The 21,257-nt window shown below is 37.2% G+C and overlaps 1 protein-coding gene across 1 annotated transcript in view; it reads left to right on the top strand.

Annotated features, from left to right (window-relative positions):
• CD109 (CD109 molecule) overlaps window positions 1-20,895 on the top strand; it is a 70,786-nt gene extending 49,891 nt beyond the window's left edge. The window contains exons 27-33 of the mRNA XM_021553758.3: window positions 592-782; window positions 3,145-3,300; window positions 3,384-3,449; window positions 7,649-7,785; window positions 12,028-12,184; window positions 12,594-12,696; window positions 15,041-20,895. Coding sequence (XP_021409433.3) covers window positions 592-782; window positions 3,145-3,300; window positions 3,384-3,449; window positions 7,649-7,785; window positions 12,028-12,184; window positions 12,594-12,696; window positions 15,041-15,231 — 1,001 coding nt within the window. The 3' untranslated portion in view covers window positions 15,232-20,895. The remainder of the gene's footprint in view (window positions 1-591; window positions 783-3,144; window positions 3,301-3,383; window positions 3,450-7,648; window positions 7,786-12,027; window positions 12,185-12,593; window positions 12,697-15,040) is intronic.
• The last annotated feature ends 362 nt before the right edge of the window (window positions 20,896-21,257 follow it).

Raw genomic sequence — 21,257 nt, 5'->3', positions numbered from 1 at the left:
TAATTTGGGGGAAGAACAAACCATATGGAGTACAAGAAATGGAAGCTTTTTGCTCAGAATAGTAACTGTCATCTTGAAAAATCCAAAGGAATTTGTGTTGTAGCCTAGCAGCGGAGCCTTTCGGGTGTCTATGTTTACTGAGTTAGGTCTTTTGGACAGTCACTTCTTGGAAGAGAAGAAGTAATTTTTTTGGGAAGGCTTCACTCAAGAATTAGTCTATTGAGCAGCTGGGCTGCCTGAAGTGCCTTCTCTGGTCCTGAGAGAAAGGAGCACTGGAACAACAAGGTGGCCTCTTCAGAAAGGCTTCTTTATGTGAGCACTTCAGGCTGACAAGGCTAATCAATGTAATATTCACTGAAATCAGTTGAGTGACTATTTAGAATCCAACTTTTTTTTGTATCTAGATTCAAACATTGCTGAGGAAGTACTTAAGTCAGTCCTTTATGGAACACATACCTAAACATTAACACAATGTCATAGATCATTGCCAGAGCCCAGTGTAAGCATTAATGAAGAGGTTTTCCCTAAGACTTTCCCAGAAATCCAAAGATTTCAGTCTATGGATCAGGTTATTATTGGTTCCTTTTACAGGAGAATTTCGTTTTTGGGTAACACCTGCTTCTGAAATGTCTGACTCATGGCAGCCACGATCCATTGATATTGAACTTGCAGCATACGCTCTGCTCTCTCATTTTCATCAAGACAGATTAGCTGAGGGGATTCCTATTATGAAATGGTTAAGTCATCAAAGAAATCACCTTGGGGGATTTTCATCTACTCAGGTAATATCTTATCTTAAGGGGTTTTGCTATACTTTCAAAACAAGCAGTGTATATTTAAAAATAAAAAAGGACCATTTTTACATAATATTTACTGAGTTTCATTTTACTGTAACAGCCTTGGTTATGTACAAACTTTCATTATTGGCATCTTACTCCTGTACTGCCAATTTTGTTATTTTTGGCAAGTCTAATAAAAAAGAGAATTAGAGGGAGCCCTTCTTTGTCATATACTAATAATAAATTAAGAAGAAATAGTAGTGCCTGTGGAAAAGTGATTAAACATATTTTTGAAATAAGTATGATGAATATATATGCTTACTTCCTTTACAAGGAGAGAAGCCTCTTTTTATTCTTATCATGTGTGGGTCCTCAAACTCCTGAAAGGCTATTAACTTACCCTTTGACTAAAGGTAGTAGGTTTTAGAAAAACAGCCTAACCTAATCCCTCCTTTGGCAGTTGGTCTTAACTTACTTATGTACTTTGTCCTTATTATTGCATAGATTTTTAATGGGCCATGAAATTTGGAAAATCTTCACTATCTCCAGGAGGTTTCCATGTTGTTGAAGCCACATCTTGTAAACTGTGCTGGCATCTGAAAAATTAGATAGCACTTTGGATTGTATTGGTTTAAACTAGCTTTTAAATGAACTACAAATGCTGGTCACAGTAAAATGTCACATCTCATCATGCTGCTTGGTACCAAGGTGTACAGTCTATCCATTATTTTCAGATGCTGGTTGATATTAATCTGAGAGAAATGTGTTGTGGCTAAAATGCAATTTAAGAACCTGCATGGTTCCCCTGAAATATTAGTTTTTTCCCAATGTGTTAATTCTTGCTTATTATTTAGAGAGGTTGACTGAAGTTTTAAAACTTTTGTCTATTCTCCATAAACCTATTTTACCTGGAAGTTAGAAAATCTAGCAACATACCATTTACCCTTGAGGGTTAAAATTAGGAAATTAATCCTTTTGTTCTTCCATAGTCTAAACTGTTTAGATTTCAAAATTGCTCCAATATCTTCTTAGATGCCTTTTTTTAATTTGTAGAAATAACTCCATAGTTTTTCAGTTAACTTCTAAGTTTGCTTTAAAAAATAATGTTTGGAGTGTTTTCTTCCATGAGTTTATTACATAAGAAACTTAATATATTGTTGAACAATAAGGAGGAAAGCATTAAGTTGCATGTGTGATGCTTTATAAGTTAGGGTGTAGTCGTTCACCATAATCTGTATACACGATACAGCTTACTGTGAATTTGCAGTTGCTAATCAGCTGATCTATCTGCATTTAAAAAAAACCAGTGAAGCAGGTCATCTCAGACAAGGATGTGGCACAGGAGAGTAGTTTTTTTATCAGTTGAATAGTGAATAGGGGTGAATAGTAAACCCATACCAGCCCCTTAAGGTATGGCACAGTCATCATGTTGTAGTGAATGAATTTCTTTTATGATAGAATTTTGTTACTAGAAGTGGCCTAATAATAAATAAAGTATCTGTATGCCAAGCCTGAAAGGCCAGTTTCTTCACTCTGACTGGTTAAAAATAGGTGCAGAATGAACTGCATGAACAGAAAAAATCCCTGAGAATAATAGAGACATATATTTGATTACTGTATTTCTTCCCAGAAAACAGTAGATGTTAAAAGTCTCATTCCCTAAATTGTGCTGGAGCAAACGTCCCAGCACTGCCTCTTGTGTTCAAAACCTGGAGAGCTAAGCCTACAATCACACTCAAAGATGAAGAAAAGTATTTTAAGTACATATATGAATGTGTGGTTAAACAATTACACAAAACCTTTGGATCAAATACAGGGGGTAAACTGGGCTGGAACCCTTTGAAAATTGTTGCTGAGTGTCTGATAAAAATTCATTTCAGCCTTTTGTTAAAATTAGTGTTAGTAATTTTTCAAACCTGTAGCTTTTGCATCAATGATCAAGGCATCCTGAAAAACTCCTGTGCAATACTGAGTACTTAATGCACAGTCACTAAATAAATCTAGACAATAGCAATGTTGTTACTTTCCTCTGTGTCTTTCTCCGTGGTTGATGTGTAATTCTGACTGTTGTGCTGTTGTGTCTTTCAGCTTATCAGGTGTAGTGCATACCTTGCACAAGAGGAAAACGTCTTTGGCTGTCTCCTACCTCATTTTTCATTCCCACAGTAGCTAACTTCTTGTGTTTCTCTCTTCTGAGCTGTGATCTTCATGCCAGGGGAATTCAGAGATACAGAGGTGGCTGCAGGAAGATTCCTGCATAGTCAACAAATGGGTCAATGCAGGGACTACGAGGTCCCCAAGGCATGGTCTGTATGGTGCACTGGCTGCTTCTTTTCAATACAGAAGGGTTTGTTTCTCTTGACAGGACACAGTGGTGGCTCTACAAGCCTTGAGTCTTTTTGCAGCTCTCACTGCAGCAAGCAAAACAGAAATGGATATACTAGTGACAGCCTCTTCTTTGGAAATGCCAGAAACATTCTCAGTTGATACTCAAAACCGTTTCCTGCTTCAGACTAAGGAGGTACTGTAAGAAATGAGGAAGACTTTTGTAAAGTCTGCTTTCAAAGTGCTTTGAAAATACTAGTTTGATCATCTTTCTTTCAGATTCCTCCTGCACAACAAATGAAAATTACAGTATCAGCAGAGGGAATGGGATTTGCTGTCTTTCAGGTAGGCAATGCAGGCAGTCAGGTAGGTAGTCTTGCTGAAGATATGCTTTCTGTAAGGAAGGTGTGATTTGGAAGTTTTATAAAACATGTTACTAGGAACAGTCTTCCAAAATGTCTTAAGTCAGCAGGGAAACACTAACTGAGGAATGCTATAAATAAAATATGGATATATTTCTGTCGTTTCTGACCAACGGTGTGGCCTTTTAAGTACTGCTGGATGACTGACATTTTTGGAGCACTTCCATGGGCCAGAGCTGTAGCCCTGTCCTACTGCAGAAATGCAATATCCATTTGCAAGACTGCAGTGGTACATTGGCAGACGCAGAGTTCAGAGTAAAACAGGTATGTGGACTAGGCAGAAATGCCTCATTAATAACCTGTGTTAAACCATAATAAGGCACAGATCAGTACAGAATAAGATTGCATTGCTAATTATAAGAATTATTTTCCTTTCATTGAAGTAGAAAGCAACAAAAACTAAAAATAAGAGGTTAATTACAGCTAGGTTCTCCAGCAATTTTTACAGTGTTCTGAAATAGCATGAAAAACAGAGTCAAAGTATTCTGCAAACTACAAACAGTAATAGACACTTAGCATCCAGAATTGTGGGCATGGCAGAAAGTGGAAGGAGAAATACTATATCAGAAAACAGTGTTGGATCTAACTCTCTATGGACAGCAGTAGATCTCACTTCCCTGGTGCCCTCTCCATGGCAATTGGTTGTGACCACACAGGTGAAAGAGCAGGCCTTGGAAAAGCTAGCAGAAATACTAGTCTCTGAGCATGAGAGACTAACTTTATTGAAAGTGTTAACTTATACTTGATGACTGTGTCACAAAACAGGAGTTCCTACTGGACTACTAGGTCATACTTGAGAAAACTGATCCAAAGACACCTTTAAATGTCTCCAAGTTTTATGCCAGGTCATATTATATCTCAAATTCCATCCAATCTGTCCTTCACTTTAGTGTTCTTATGCATCTGGGAAGCAAAAAAGAAGCCTGGTGATGGTTGGTAAATGTGCTTTGGGATAAAATACCTTTTCAAACAAGTCTTCACAGCTGTCTATGAGCAGTGAACAGCAGCTGTAGATACACCTCATCCATTAGCCACCAGTCTGCAAAACCCACAGTGCCATAAATCACAACCCATGTTTATTAATTCCCAGAAGTACAAATGAAGTTTACAGCAAAGTTCAAAAGTTTCAGAGGATAATTTAGATTCAGATTTGCAGGCCAAGATAGGAATGAACATCTCAGCAGGACTGTGTTCATACATCGTGGTTTCAGTGTGCCTGTGTGTATGATTGTGTGGAATGTAACAAAGTGGGGCTCCAGAACAGTTAAGACTACTTAACCTTAATCATTGTTGAGAAATACTCCCTGATATTAAGTCAGTTAATTTGTCAGGTGAGCTGATAAAAAACTTTTCTGCAAATTGTTTCTTGCTGGAAAACAACTGATTTGTTGAAATTAATACCTTTTGTGAAAACACATTGGTTCCAATTACATTATTTCCAGCAGGAAAATTTCACATTCAAACTAGTATGTCTGTTGAAGACTGGGCAGAAGTCTTCCACTGAGAACAGCCAGTTGACTGTGGTGGGAGCATTCCCTGGGGGTCTGTAACACCAGGGTTTAAGTTCCTGGTTTGTTGTATGAACATGAAAATGTGCTCACAAAGAACTGCTGTTCAGGAACCAAGGCTAGATTACCTTGTTCATTTAGGTCACTGTGCTGTTGCCTCTTTTCCTGAAGCTTTGAGTCAGAGATGCTGTGACTTGATTCAGAATATTGCACTTAACACCCTGGAGTAGCTCCTCCAAAACCTTGTCTTTGCTGAGATCAGTTCCTTCCTTCTGCTTCCTTTGGCATATCTGGTATTCTAAAAGAAAGAGTGCTGAGGACATTGAGATTTTTCTTTTTCCCAGACAGGGAATCAGGGCCGGATCAGATTTAATAAATCAGATAGCATATGACATTGCAATCACATTTCTTCAGCTGGGTTTCATTGTCTTGGGCCCATCAGAGTACAGTGGTAAGAATCACTGTTCTGGGATTTGGATTTCTCACCAAATGTAGCATGTCAAAACAGTAATTTATTTAAATATCACACAACACAAGATTAAATCCATTAATGGAAACATTGTGCTTTCCCAACAGAATGGATTCTTAGGAAAAAAAAAAAAAAAAAGGTGAAATCTCACTGTCTGTGTGCAAATTGGCAGTGCATTGACTCCTGACCCTTCAGAATCTCATAAAATGTATTTATTTTGGATATTATGATTGTAAAGGCAGACATTTACTCTACAGCTTTTTGGCCCTGGTGTTAACAAGGTTTCCAAGCTTGTCTCTTCATTGTAGGTATATCCCATTGTGGGTATATCCCATGCATGACCTAAGATACTTACTCTGAAAGAGGGAAGAGAGGACAGGTTAGGGTATTATGAAACATGCTCTAGAGAAAGGAGTCAAAGAAGCAATCTTCCTTAGGAGGCCTGCTGAAAGAAACACCTCTCTGCTGTCTGGAACCACTGTGACTGGTCTTGGCACATCACTAAAATAATTGGCATGGCCCATGCCTTTGTGGAAGGAAGGAGAGTGCCACTAAAATGTAGAACTAGCAACAAGGGGAGGGTGGACAGGCTCAGACAAGGGTGAGTATGGTCAAAGTGGATAGTTGAACAGGAACTCCTTGATCTGATGAGATACAGAGTGGGAATGAGGAAAAAACCTCAGAATTCCCTGTTACTCATTACCAGAAAGAGTGTTTTTTCCACTTGGTGTATTTTTGCTGGACTTAGGCAGAGGACTGAATGTTATTTAGTGTGATGGTACTGAAATAGGTACATGATGAAATGTACACATATTTCTCCATTACCATTTGAATGGATGTTGAGTACTCTAAAAGGGACAGAAAATACTGGAGATGTTTTCATTGAATCACACGCTCAGTCAAGCTCATTTATGCTGCTAGTTGAAGAAGAAAAAGGATAGGCATTGATTAGGGGATTATAAATGTGCCATATTTTTAGGAGTGTAGTGCAATTGATGGTATCAGCTACTATTTGAAGCATCACTCTCATGCAGAAAACTAGCTTTTAATTTTCTCTCCTTGGGCCTCTCACCAGAACTGGTTGCACTATACACAAGACTGGACCAGTTCTGCCTTTATCTTTGGCAGTTGCCTTCTAAAAGTTAAGAAATGCAGTTGAACATTTTGTTAATTTAATGTGAGTTTCTGTATAATAGCCTTCTTTCCCTAAAGTGAATGTGTATACAGAAGAAGGCTTTAATTAAGCTCTTGTGTTGTGAAAACATTTTCCTTCATTGTAATGAGAAATGAGGGAAAAGAAACTCAGATTGTAACAGCAATAGCTTATTCCATGAAAATGCTAGCTGATTGACCTCTTCTGTATGTGGTTTCAGAATCCTGCCTTGGCAGTAAATTCCCATTCATTAGCTTTTTCTGGCAAAAGTTACAACAGTTTTGTTTCTATAGTGACAGATTGTTGAGGCACTACTTTTGTGTCCCTTCAGCTGGCAGGCTTTCTAGATTGGTTTCATCCTTGATACTGCCTTCTCCTGTGGAGCAGTTGTACATGATGAATCTTCACAGTTGCTCCATGGCTGTCCTGAGTGCCTCTACAGAATTGGCTCTGCACTCATACAGCATGCTATATTCAGCCATGTTGGGCATGGCAGTGGGAATTGTGCGTAGAGATTGAAAGGAGCATATTTTTTGTATCAAAAAGTAAAAGACATGGCAGCAAAAGCAAAAATTAGAAATTAAAGATGATTCCCTCAGTCATCCAGATAAACACATAGCATGATGGGGGAGGATCTTCTTTATTTTTAGTAGAAAAATAAATAGAAAGTGGCTAAAATAACTCCACTTGCAAGACCCCAACATGCATTTTGTTTGGCTAAAATAAAAAGGGAATGAAAATTGCTTCTGGAAAATCACAGTCCTTCTACAATGGTTTAAGGTAGCAAATGGAAAATTGTCAGTCCAAATTTAAAGGTGTGAGAGGTGCTTGTCCAAGTTATAGGTTAGCAAGTCAATTATAGGCTAGCAGGTCTGTGCAAACGTGTTTTCTCATGTGAATGCTCCTCTGGCATTATGGTGTTAGCAACTTAGTGTTTAAACCACACTGATTTGCTTTATGTGTCACCTGATGTCTGTACTTGCAACCCACAGCTCAATGTTATGTACAACACAAAGCACACAGATCAGAGGCTCAGATCTGTCCAAAATCAAGAAGCCTTTGACTTGAATGTTGATGTAAAAGATGAGAAAGATGATAAAAACCACTTGACTTTGAATGTGTGCACAAGGTAGGTAAATCAGTTGGAGTTTCTCATACATGTCTTCGTATATACCAACTTTAGATTGCTTTAAATAAACTAAATTATCCATGAATTTACTAATGTCTGGGATGTAAATGTATACCTGAAGAAAATAAAATTACTTTGCACAAATGATAGTAGTAAAACTAAGAATTTATAAATCAGTTTTCTTCTGGCCAGGTTATATTTTTTTTTTACTATATGCATTAAGATCTAGGTACTCTAAATGTTAGAGGAATGTGGAAGAGTTTGTGTGAAATACAAGAAAAAAACCCAGTGGTTTCTTTGGTGCAAGTGCTTTTGCTATAGGGTTGGGTGTGGACAGTCTTGAAAATTGAATCAGAATCTGCATTCTAACTTGAGTAGCAAACTGTGACAAGGACTTATTACTTTTATGTGTCATGAAAAGAATCCTTTGCTTTTGGTACAGAAGTAGGTACTTTTTTTGTAAAGAGAGAAGGAAATTATGAGGTGCTAAAAACACCATGAAGTAATCATTCTTTTTTTTTAATCTCTGTAATTAACTTCACCCAGAACAATTTTGGCAGGAGTCAAAATCCATATTTACATAATTATAAATTTACATTACCTTATTGTGCAACTATCTTTGTGGTCTTTCATTCACCAGTCGCTAAGAGCTTGGTAATAGAATACAGTATTCTAGATTTGAAAGAGGTGGAAAGTTTTCCACCCAGGCTAATTATTTTCTTTTTGCTGAATAAGGGGGAGAGGGCAGGAGGATATGGGAGAACATGTGCATCTGGGATGATGTTTCTTATTCAGTAATCAGCTACTAAAAACTGAGCTGAGACTACTCAAGTATCATCTCAGGGACCACAGGACAGCCACCTGGTGTTACCTGGATAGAATTTGCATCATGTGAGAATAGGTGATTTTGAACTGCATATTCCCAGATTAGCCAGTGTGTCACATTATTTCTTTGACTGCTTTGAGCCTCCTTTTTTTGTTTGCTGTGGAGGTGTTCATACACATATTTAAAAGGTATATTTGAAGGTGCTTGTTTTCTGGCAGTTTCTTCAGTATGCATTTTCTATTGTAGTTAAAGACCACTGCATATTTCATACGAAACCCTATAGGATATTTTATCTATCTCCCTCTCACTCTCTCACTCTCTCTCTCTCTCTCCATATATATATATGTATATATATATGGGTTTATGGTTTTTGTCTTCTGTCTTTTATTATCCACAGTAATGTTGTTGCAATGTTGATTGCATTTGTTGTATTTAAGGATTTCATCTGTTTGTGAATATTTCCTCTAGGAACACAGTTTTCTTCTTGTGACATTATACATATTAGATAGGTAACACTTTGTTACATTCCTTGTAAATGCAAGATTTGCAAAGTACCACCTGATCCACCATGATCACTCTTACATACCTTTCATCCACACCCTCTTTTTGCTATTTATTTAAACTTTGTACACCATATGCCTAGAACTATTCTTATGCTCTGCCTACCACAGGGAAATGTGACTGGAGATGGAACCTCTAGGTGACACCATGATACAAATGATCAGCTATAGAGAATAGGATTTCAGTACAGAGGATTGATTTAATTTGGGAACTAGCCAGCAGGCATAAAGCCAGAGCTCTGTTTTTATATGTTTCTAGTATCCAGTTCAGTGACACAGATGGTGGGCAGAGACACTAGAATACATGCTCTTGAAACAGAAGGGGCTTGTTCTCTTTTAAACTCTTCTATGAAGTGTCAACAGCATTCTAAAGTCTGCAAAAACTCCTGACATGTAAAGGGTTTACATGCTGGGTTTGGGGCGTCTTTTTTGGGCAATCTGACTCTCTAGCTAAGACCTTTCTCTTAAAATACAGAGAAGTGCTCCATCTCTCTGGAAAGCCTCTAGGCTGGTGATGCTTTAATTAATACAAAGTGTTCAAAGAAGAGGAGGAAATCTAGTGACATTGAAAAGCAGCCTCAAGAGATTACTTGGAACCTTTAGTTCTAACATCAGTTCCATCAGCTCTTATTGTGGGAAGTGGTACTTTGAGTAAGTCTGTTTAAATTGCTTAGGCTATGGCTTCATCTCTGCTGAGCTTAATAGACTAGTCATCTTCCTCTTCTTTTCCCTATAAAATGTATATAATATATGCCTTATCTATATTCCTAAATTATTCCTTAATTAGTTTAAAGTTGGCCTGCTCATGATCTTTATAACATGATGTAGCTTTCTAGTAGAGAAGCCAATTCAGAAAGGCTGTTGAAGCCTCATTGAGTGGGTATGTATTGTCTGGCTGTGGGTGTGCATCTAGCTGTGGATATACATAGGTACTGAAGGCTTCAATGTCACAATCTTTTCTTTAATCTGGAGAATATCCACCTTCTCTCAGCCAGCTTGATAGGGGTTGGCTGTGGTCTTCTTAACTGGTATTATTTATGACACTAGAGCAGATGATGTCTCATTCAAATTGAAGTGGTTCTTGGTTGGAGGAGCTAATGCACTCTGAGAGGCAAATACCCAGGATTTCTGTGCTTTTCTACTGTTTTTCTACATCTTACTGCCCACATACCTTTTCCAGACATGGGAAACTGGTCACTGATAGTTCAATTTACTTTCTCATTTCTGCTTTCTGCCTGCATTAGCTTGGTTTTGTTTTCTCTTCTTTGTATAATCTGTGAGAGGGTCTCACCCTGATCTCATATTGCTGATGAACTGAAACATAAAGTTCAACTGAAAATATTATCAGTTTTCTTCGAGTACAAGTTTCAAGTCTGTATTTCTCTTACTGGTCATTCTTGCATTATGATTTTTTTCCCTTTTTTTTTTTAAGAGACCATGGAGTACAAGTGATGGTGCCACAACCCACCTCCAAGGCTGCTGCTCTTCCTTTTTTGAGAGTCAGATACTCATAAATTCTAGGGATATATCTAATTAATTCCTTGACAGTACCAAGATAGGTTGGTTCCCTGATTGGTGTTTTAGCAGCACCCCAGGCTAACTAGACAGCTTGGGTATTTTACTCTCCTCTTATTGGTAATTATTACTCTCCTCTTATTGGTAATTATGCAGAAATAATTACATCCAGTTCCAATTCAATTATTTGTTTTCAATAGCAGCTACTTTGGCACAGCACATCATCGAACAGATGGTTTCACTTGATTCTAATCTTGTGAGCCAACTGAAGTCAGTGGTTGTGCTGTATTTCTTTCAAAGTTGTATCTGCCTTGAATCAGCCAGGCTTAACAGCAGTGCTTTGAAAGCAACTCTTCCCTTTTATTTTTTTTTAACTACCCAGCTTTACAAAGAAATAGTTTAATTACTTTCAATACTGCCAGGCTTTCGAAATTAGTATTGGAGACACTTCTGTTTTAGTGGGACAATAATCATTTACCTTCCATGCTAAGGCCAGGAAAACTCTTCTGCTCTCTCCTTTATTTAAAGCAGTAGAATCTTTTGCAGGTCATTTAGGTGACACTTGTAGCACAGAGCACCATAAATATATTTTGATACATCTGTTATGCACCACAGTGTAAGGCTTGCTCCGTGCAGCAGACTTTTACTCCAGCATCTGTTTTTCACATTGGAAGAAGATATAATAATAAAAAAGAAGATATAATAATAAAAAATAAGAGACTCAACTTATTAAATCTTCTTCCAAATGCAGATTGACAACATAGCTATGCATCCTAAGACTGAAAATTTGTGAAATAATTTGATGATGACATTGTTAATGGCGCCATCAGTCTCTGTGAAGAAAATATGAAAAGGTCTGGGAGACTTCTTTGGTGTATTTTGGCCTCCAAAATGAGTAAAAGCAAAACAATGCATCCATAAGTGGAAATACATATATTTCAGTACAAGAATTCTTGCATCAGTTTCTTAATTGCGTCTTTTGAAACATGTTTAATTGCAATAGTTTCTGCATATTTGTAATATAAACCTGTACTAATAGATGCTGATGGAAAGTTCCTCATGGTGTCAGTGTAGTCTCACATGATTTATGCATTGCAGTTTTCTCAGTGCTAAACCAGCTTTTGCATATGTGGCTAAAATTAGCTAGAAAAATAATTGAGAAATTAATTATTAGGTCATTATCATTAGACATTTTCTTGTCAGGATTTTGTTCCACTTATTTCCTAAGTATTCTTAAGCATTATTATTTCATTAGTTGGGACTTAAAGATCAAATGTTTTCTTTGGAGAGTGGGCTACTGTATTTCTACTAAAAGTTTCTTTGTCTCTGTGTTTTGAAAAGGTACTTTGGTTCTGGCACGGCTCCCAGTAGTGGTATGGTCCTCATGGAGGTTGGCTTACTCAGTGGTTTCTCTGTGTCACCAGATTTTGTTCCATTAGACAATAGAGTTAAGAAGACGGAAAAGGAAAATGGAAAAGTCAATCTATATTTTGATTCTGTAAGTTGGAAGTAACAAAGAAATGTGTTTGTGGTGATTTTAATCTTCACTCTGACATTGTTAGCTTAAATTTGGAAAGATATTAGGGTTGTATTCTTTGGGGATATCAACATCTGTTATTTACATGGAATTAATAGTTCTTCTGTTTTTTAGTGAGACTGATTGGTGCAACTCAATTGCATTTGTAAGGAATTTCCAAATTAGGCCTCTTAACAATAACATATAAGAAGGCAAACGTTTAATGGAGTCTGTAATTTGACCAAATGGCTGCAAATCAGATAAGCATCTTAATATGCATCCAGACTCTTAAGCCTTTAGAAATGGACCACCACTGAGCTAGCTGTCCTTAGCTCCTCCATGAAGCCACCGTCCCCAGGGTTCTCAGGATATTTCTCTTCTGTTTTCCTAGCTAAATGAAACACGAGTTTGTGTGGATATTCCAGCTGTGAGAGACTTCAAGGTGGCAAATATCCAAGATGCTTCAGTGACTGTAGTGGATTACTATGAACCTAGTAAGTGTCAATCATTTCAAATGGTACTTAATTATTCAGAAATTTAAAAGAAAGTTTCTTCTTGTAGCAATAGGGGAAATTTTAGTGAAGGAAAAGCTGGATTGAACTGTAGTCGTTTTGGAGATTTACATGCCCAATTTGCAAGTACTACTAACAAGTAGTAGTGTTTTCACATATCTATTGTCCTACTGGGTTGATTCCTCAACTGTTGCAAATTGTCTGGCCCAGTATATTCCCCAGACTATCAAAATTGAGCAGGATCTTCACTGTGATTCACTTACCAAGTTAATAATTACCTCTCGAGTAGCTTTGCCATCTGTTTCTTACTTAAAGTAAGAGTCCTTCATGGGAGAAAATGCCAATGTTTTGACTTCTGTTTTTACCTAAAAAAGGTGTATATTGAAAAAGGAGTTTCAAAGGGGTTTTTTGGGGGGGAGGGGACTTAAGATTCTTTTGCTTGTTTGTGATTTTTTGGGGCTTTTTGTTTGTTGTTTTTATGTATGAGTGTATTATATGTATTATGTAGTATGTGTTATGTAGAATGTATTTTAGAGACAGGCAAAAATGTACAAAGCTCTTTGGCAAGATTAAAAGCAAGAAAAAATTACAGGCTGCTGGAGAAGATGGTTTTCATTACATGAACCACCTGGCATTTTATTAAGGATTTGGGCTTCGTTTGAGATAAGGCATAAAAAAGTTGTATAGGCAATTTTTTCATGCTTTTTTAGCACAATACAAAAGACAGCCAAATATTATGGGTGATACTTCAGCTAGATGAAGATTGCATTTATTCTATATAGGCTGAAATTATTGCTCATTCACAGAATTTTAAAGTAAAATAGGAAATTAATGGTTATAAGTACACTGCCCATTAATTAGAGCATGTTTTAAGGGCTAGTGGCTTAAAAAATTACAAGAAGTTTTTATTTGAGAGAAACATACAAGACTTAGAATCCATGGCTGAAATGAATTTCCTGTTCCTGGAAAAAGAGCTCAGGATCTAATTTTTCATAAGAATTCTATTAGATAGGCTAATAAATATGTTAATTTTAAAGTCACAAGTAAATATTTTATTATATTTAAATAAATTTAGTTCATAAATTCTCAGTTAGCAAAATAATATTAAGGACCAAAATTTATATGATGTAATCAGTGCTGTAATTTCTTTAATTTCAAGATAATGGTTTGTGGAAATAATATTTTACAGGACACCATTCCTATCAATATATAGCACAGATATATTATTGATCAACGTAAGTGTATATATATATATATATATATATATATATATATATATATATATGTGTGTGTGCCATGCTGAGTTCTCCTGGGAGAATTCCTTTCTGTTTAATACAGGAATGTGACTTTATCTTAATTTATTATTTTCCATCACTGTTGTAGTTGGTGACCCAAGCTGCAGGGATATATTTTATATTGTGACAGATTCATGTCATATTGCGAGCTAGGAAATGCTCTGGCATTTATTGATAAGTGTGATTTTGTTGTGGCAGACAGTACAATTGACATATGTGTAAGAGCTCTCTTGGATGCCAATACAGCAGTGTTCTCTTACCTGACATTTTATAACTAGCTGTGTGTCACTGTTTGGTAAACATTTTGGCTCATAACATTTTAAATACCTGAGGTATGTAATGAAAATATAATTTCAGTTGAAAAAATGCTACTACTAAAAAAAAAAAGAAGTTGCAAGGTCTCTAGTTGGAAGGGAAAAAAAAGAAAAAAAGCCAATATGAGGAAGAAACTTAGCAAAAGCTTGTTCCATGAGCAATTACCAAGCATTGATGTTTCTGAAATGAATATTATTTTTCAGACTTCTAGTCTGGCTCTGTAGCAACTCTTCAGGGAATGGGAGAGTAAAATACAAGAGTAGGACCTAGGTGAGGTAAGCAGTCCCAGATTTGGGAAGCTGGAGCTCCCATACATGATAGTGAGAGAAAACATCAGTTAGGAGAGGCCTGACTCCTAAATGCTATAGCCAGCAACTTGCCAGGTAAAGCATCTGAGTTCCTTTGTCATATAGGTAGGGGCAAAATTCCTTTCAAAATATTTATCCAAGGTTTGTGAACAGATTGTGTTTAACCATTGAGATTGAGTCTATGAAAGTGTGCCTTTCACCAAGCATTGGCCTGAATACATCGAGGTGTTCTGGGTGAAGAAAAATGAGTTATGTCTGGGCTTAAATACCTGGGAAGTGTTTTACAGTGTATGATGATATCTGTGTCAGAGTTTAGTGCATCCTTTAAAAAATATTTATTTTTGAAGCTAGGTTCTTGGTCAATTTTCAGAAGTTAATTAACTAATGTTAACTAACCTTTCTGAACAGGGAGAAGAGCAGTGAGAAGCTATAACTCAGAAGTAATGCAAAGTATAACCTCTTGTGACTTCTGTGAAAGTGATTGCAACCTTTGCCAGAGAGATGGTTCTGCAGCCTTGCTTCAGCACTCTTCATTGGCCTCCTTGTTCTGTGTACTCTTTGTCCTTCATGTAAACTTGCTGTGCAGTTGGGTGCTGTAAAAGGAAACAGATTGTGTTTCACAGCTAAGTTTCCATAAATTATCCAAAGAAAATTTTATGTTCAGATACCAGCCCGTCTTTAGTGATTACCATGACCAAACTCCTGCTGTGTTCAGGGAGAACTGGGCTGGCCCATATGGTAAATTTCTGGCTGTGCCAGAAAACTTCTACAAGTGTCTGCTGGAAAAGCTTTCCAAGTTAGTTTCATACTGAATTTATTTTCTGAAGAAGCACAGAGTTACTAAGAAAGCAGTGTGATAAAAAGTAAATTTAGCTCCATAATCCCACTTTGTTTTTATCCCAGCTTCCAGCTGTGCTTGTGTTTTAGGGATGCGTGTTAGTTTACTGTGCTTTTCCAAAACACTATCTGCTTCTCCATTAGGGTGTTGATAAGCAATGATAGGAGCTTGCTATCAGAGCTCACTTTGTTCTGTTCTGAAGATGTGACACTCAACATTAATACTGAATTTCTCTGTGTGCTCTCATGGGGAATAATATGAAAAAAGAAAAAAGAAGGAGCTGGCTTCAGAGTAGATCCAAGAGCCAGAAAGTACTGCATTTACAAACTGCTGAATGCTCCAGAAAGTTGTCAGTCTTTGTTTTTGTTTTTTTTTTTTTTGTAATCATTATAGAGCAGGTATGTGGATTTTTTTTTGGTCAATTCATAAGCTAATAATGCTTGAAAATAACGCCTCAGGATGTTCTCATGCATTTTACTCTGAAAGGTTTTTTTACTGTAAATGTGTCAAAGATAAAGTCTGTTTATCAGAGTTCATTTTTCCAGGGTTATTCAGAAACAAATGCAATTCTCTTTCCATGTGAGAATGCTGGTGTCAGCTGGCATGCATTTATGGCCAGGAAGGAAGTTTGCTTTGAACCTATTCTGGTTTTTTTGATGTCTCCTAGAAATGTCACTTTGGGGCCTCATTTATGTCTTGTGCTTTCAGCGTCTCCTTGTCAAAAGTTCAGGTTGCATACCCTAAACAGTTGTTTACTGCTCTCAGTGCCATGTGAGTTGGTGGCCCTGGATGCCATCTGTGCCCCTGTTGCTGGTGGTGGGAGAAGCTTTTAGGAAGCATGGGCTGCATATGCATTCGGTCCAGCCAGACAATTCACACGCTTGCTTAACTTCAACCACATCCATGTATGCTCAAGTGCTCTGCTCAAGTAGAATGAGGAGAGGAATGGTGAAAAGTAGCAGGCACTTTTACACCCAAAACTGCCCTTTGCACATGGGGAGAATTACAGATCTCTGTGAGAGTGGAAATGTGTGATCGTGGGAGCTTGTTGCTCCTGAGTGTATGAATGCTTTCCTTGTCTGGCAGCCAATCTGTCCTTGTACGCTACCTGTAATATCTAACGCTTATTTCTTTTTGATAAGGCAACCAAGCTATTATAGTTACTGAAATGAAGTTAATAGCTGTCATGCTGACTAAGAGATGTGGAAGTTATAATTTCTATTGATCCTCTTTCTTTCATACCTTTTTTAGACGGAGTGTGTTTTTGTGCACATGCAATAATATGGCTGTCATTTTCCTTGAGCAATTCAATTTTTGCTACTGCTTAAAATATATATTTTTGTATTTGTGCTCATCTATAATGTTGTTCACAAAGGAAATTTTGCATATTAGTATGGGAAGAGGTCTGAACTTCCTAGACTGGGGCTGCTTTCTAATACCAATGTATAGATTTTAACTGCAGAACTAGTTTAGATGGGGTTACTTGTTTTAATTCACCAGTTTTTGGAATTTACCATGTTTTTCACAACTCTGGGGTTCTGTCCTGTTTCTTAGGCAGAGCTTAGCCTGGTTCTTCATGGTCATTCATGCTTTTCACTTGTCCTTGGTGTGTTATGGATTTAACCTTTTGAGTAGTTAATTAGTGGCTGAGCAGTGTGTGTGTGCTACTCTGCCCACATGAAGTAATGTTATTTATTGAAGCCAAACACATTGCTTAATCAGTAGGATGCAGGATCCCACCCTCTGTAAGCCATTCATTTGGTTACATGGATCCAAAACTAAGAGAATTGAAGATACAGACTTAAACACATCTCTGCATCTCAAATCCTTTATTCATTTATGGGAGCCTAAATCAAACTGTTCCAAGTATAAGATCTGGAAAAAATTCTCATCTAAACTGGGACATGTTTTGAATTTCTTGTGACCTATGAAAGGTCTTCTCTTGTCTTTGAGAACAACAGACATGACATGTCATTTGTCTCCGTTTAATATAATTTCAAAAACCCAGAGCTCATGTACTTCCAGGTTTTACTATATGCAGGGCTTCTAATAGGGACATTGGTATCTGATTAATGATAGGATAAAGGGTCTTATTTTGTAGACATGATGTACTGAAGATAAATTGCTCTTTTGCAGTAGATAGTAGGAATAAATTAGTTCTGTTTTGCATGCAGTCCAATCTTCCTGAAAATCCTCCAAGAAAAACAGATTTAAACTGCTTAGTTGAGTTTTGGACAGTGCAGCTTTTACTAGTATTCCCTTACATTTGTTTTTGAGACAAACAACACATGTTTCTAAATGACTTTTGGCTGCATGCACACTATATTAAGAATCATCAGTTATAATGTACCATGTCAGGGAAATTGTTGGAGTCAGTGAATAAACATCCTCTTTTATTTGACTTTATTCTATACAGAAGGCATTTTATTGCAGGCATCCAAATCTGCATCTGTTTCAAGCTATTTTAAAGAAACAGCGTACATTGTATGACTTTAAACAAATGTTTACACTAGGTGGCCTTTAACATTCCTGCATCAGTACCTTCAGTCACTTTGCAGTAGTGGCTGATGCTTTGAATGAATTGCAGAGGATAAAATTTGTACTGTGTTGGCAGTGAATGGAATATTATTTGGCATTGTGACTTTGTCTTCCTCATCATTGTGTGGGAACCTTTACACAAATGCTCAACATATATTATTATATACCATTGCTCTATAATACCCATTTTGGATGTTAGGGGGGCTGTGCTCCCACTGAAGTTAATAGGAAATCTTGTACAAAAAGTCTTTTGGAACTCTTCAGCCATAAGGTCTACAAGGAGTTTTAAGGAGTGGTGGTAAAAACAGTCATGAAAAGGTCTTTTGTGATGGAGTCGTCATGTTGTATTGTTTGAACATTTCTGCTGTTCATTAAAATCTGCCCTTTTCAGCCACAGGGTGTCAATGGACATGGTCTGTCTAGGGCCCTCAATATGCTATTGAATCAGTAAGAGCTATTTATTGATTTTTGGATTGAGTCTAAAACAAAACTATAATGTATTTTAAAGGTGTTCCCCTCAAATTCTGCCTCTACTGTCATCCATGATCTTAGCTGAGGGCTTCTCTACAGGTTTCAATGTGGGTATCATTTAGAGATCTTCTATACTAAATGGTGTAGTACAGAACAGGGAATGAGTGCTGCTTAATAGGTTTACAGCACTTCAGAATCTGCATGCTGGGCCAGTTTAGTTCCCAGCATGGCACTACCATAGAATTGTTTATGTTGGAAAAGGCCTTTAAAATCATTAGGTCCAACCATTAAGCCAGCTTTGCCAAGTCCGCCACTAAACCGTGTCTCCAAGTGCCACATCTATGCTCTTTCTAAATACCCCAAGGGATGGTGGCACCACTTCTTCCATTGTCAGCCTGTTCTGATGCTTAACAGTGAAGAAATTTTTCCTAATATCCAATCTAGGCCTCCCCTGGCCCAACCTGTATCAAGCACAAGCAGTGCAGGTATTCCCAGTTAGCTTCCATACCACATGCACCTGTTCACTTCAGGAGCAGGAGCTTGTGGCTTGTGCACATCAATGGCACAGGATAAAAGGGGGAGGTGGCCAGATGGGTGCAGGAGAAACATGAGAGCCAGATCCAGTGTTCATAGAATCATAGAATGTGAAGGGGCTGGACTGGACCTTAAGATCCTCTTGTCCCAACTCCTCTGCCATGGGCAAGGACACCTCCCACTAGACCAGATTTCTCAAGGCTTTACCCAGCTGGCTTTGAACACTGCCAGGGTTGGGGCATCCACAACCCCTCTGGGCAGCCCGTTCCAGTGTCTCACTACCCTCACAGTATAAAATTCCCTAATACCTAAGCTGAGTTTCCCTTCTTTCAGTTACTCCTTGTCCTGTTAGTACAGCTCCCGACAGAGTCCCTCTCTGGCTTCCCTGCAGGCCCCTTCCAGACACTGGAAGGTTGCTGTGAGATCTCCACGCAACCTTCTCTTCTCCAGGTGAACAGTCCAAATTTTCCCATCCTGTCTTCACAATGGAAGTGCTCCAATCCTCTTATCATTTTCATGTCCTTCCTCTGAACTTTCTCCAACACTTTCATGTCCTTCATATATTACAGGCCTCTCGTTTGTCTTGGCAGTCACTGCTGACAGTCAAAAACCTATAATGCAAAACTTGGTTTTATTCAGTTTTCAAAATATTATCCTAGCAATATTTCTCTGAATGTATTGTTTAAGTTGGTAAGAATATTGACAATATTTTATTTTAGCTGAATCCTGCAGAAAGCAGATGCATACACATAGCTGTTATGAGCTGCAGTGTTCTGCAGTGTGCAGTGTATGTGCATAAATGCAAGATCTATCAGTGCCTAAACCAACAATGCAGTGTAGTAGTTTATTTTTAAGAAAGAATATAGTAGAAAGAAGCTAGTGCCTAATGACATATTTTTTCTGTCTGAAATGCTAAGAAAGAAGATTCAATTTTAATTCTAATGACTAATAAATTTTTTTGTTATAACATTTCTTCTACCATAAGTTCTTATGCAGTGAACTATGATCTGAAGATTTTGAAATTAGATGCTTAATTTATCTATAAAATATAACAGCAGTTGTTTTCTTTTCCCCATATCAAAATATTTCACTTCCATATTGTTATTAATTTTCATGTATTTCTGTGTGCCAAAGGGAAATGCCATTGCTGTGTTGCTATTCTAGGTAATGCAATAAAGGCTGATAGTGTGCTGTATTAGATTAATCTAATGATTATTTTTCCTATAGATAGCTTGTTTTCAGATAGGTATGAGTATTAATTCTTTATGTGCTGCATTTGAGTCACCAGTACTCCAGTTTTAAGATTTCTCTTTAAATTAAAATAATTTGTTGTATTTCCTAGTAGCTACCCAAAAACTTCATCAGCACTGCTTATATCTTATAATGTTATAATATGAACTGGGTTTTTTGTTGTGGTTTTTAGTTTTCTTAGGTTGTATGGGATAGTAAATACAAAGAAGAAAATAAAAATATGCTGGCTCAGTGGAAGTATATAAGCAGATTATAATGTCCTATGACTGGCACATCTCTTCTTTTTCCATATCAGGCCTTAAACACTTTGAACTAAAATTCTTGACTGCCTTTGAAACATAGTCAGATACCCAATTTGATCTAAGTTAGGAACATCATTCACATTTCCACTTTTGATCAAATCAGAAATCATAGAAAAAGAATGCTTTTATGAGCTGTTTTGAGCAAACAGAGGTGAACTAACATGCTAACTATGCAAATACCTTCTCTCTTTTTAAGTAATAAAGCAAATGTTAAGGAACTAGACTGTTTCAAAAGACTTCGGAAGATTGTAATTTGTTTATTTTTCTTCAAATAAAGTTTGCAATAGCTATTTTTAAATGCTATTAAAGATGACTTTTAATATGTCTAATGTTTGCTTGTTTAATAATACCACTACTTGTAGTAGATCACCATTTCCGTGCACTGCTGACCATTACCCATCCTCAGCACTTTTTAGAGGTTTCCTCATCTGTGTTTTAAAGTTCAGAATTTTAATAATATAAATAAAATTTTTAAAGAGTATTACAGCAGTGGCCTCCCTGGTTAGGCTGTAAACAGTCACCTCAATTTAAAAGTGTACCATTTTGTTCAACATGAAGTTATTGCAAAGTTTGCTGGTATCTGTAAAAGACATAGCATAAATACGTGATGAGCTCAGTTCAGGTAAACCCTTTGTGGCATTGGAGACCATCGGGAGCTGTACTGTTGTGTGAAAAGGAGAAAATTGTCCAG

Source organism: Lonchura striata, chromosome 3, assembly GCF_046129695.1.
Source record: "Lonchura striata isolate bLonStr1 chromosome 3, bLonStr1.mat, whole genome shotgun sequence".
Classification (NCBI taxonomy): Eukaryota; Metazoa; Chordata; class Aves; order Passeriformes; family Estrildidae; genus Lonchura; species Lonchura striata.
The sequence above is the reverse complement of the archived record's forward strand: the minus strand, read 5'-3'. Positions and strand labels throughout refer to the sequence as shown.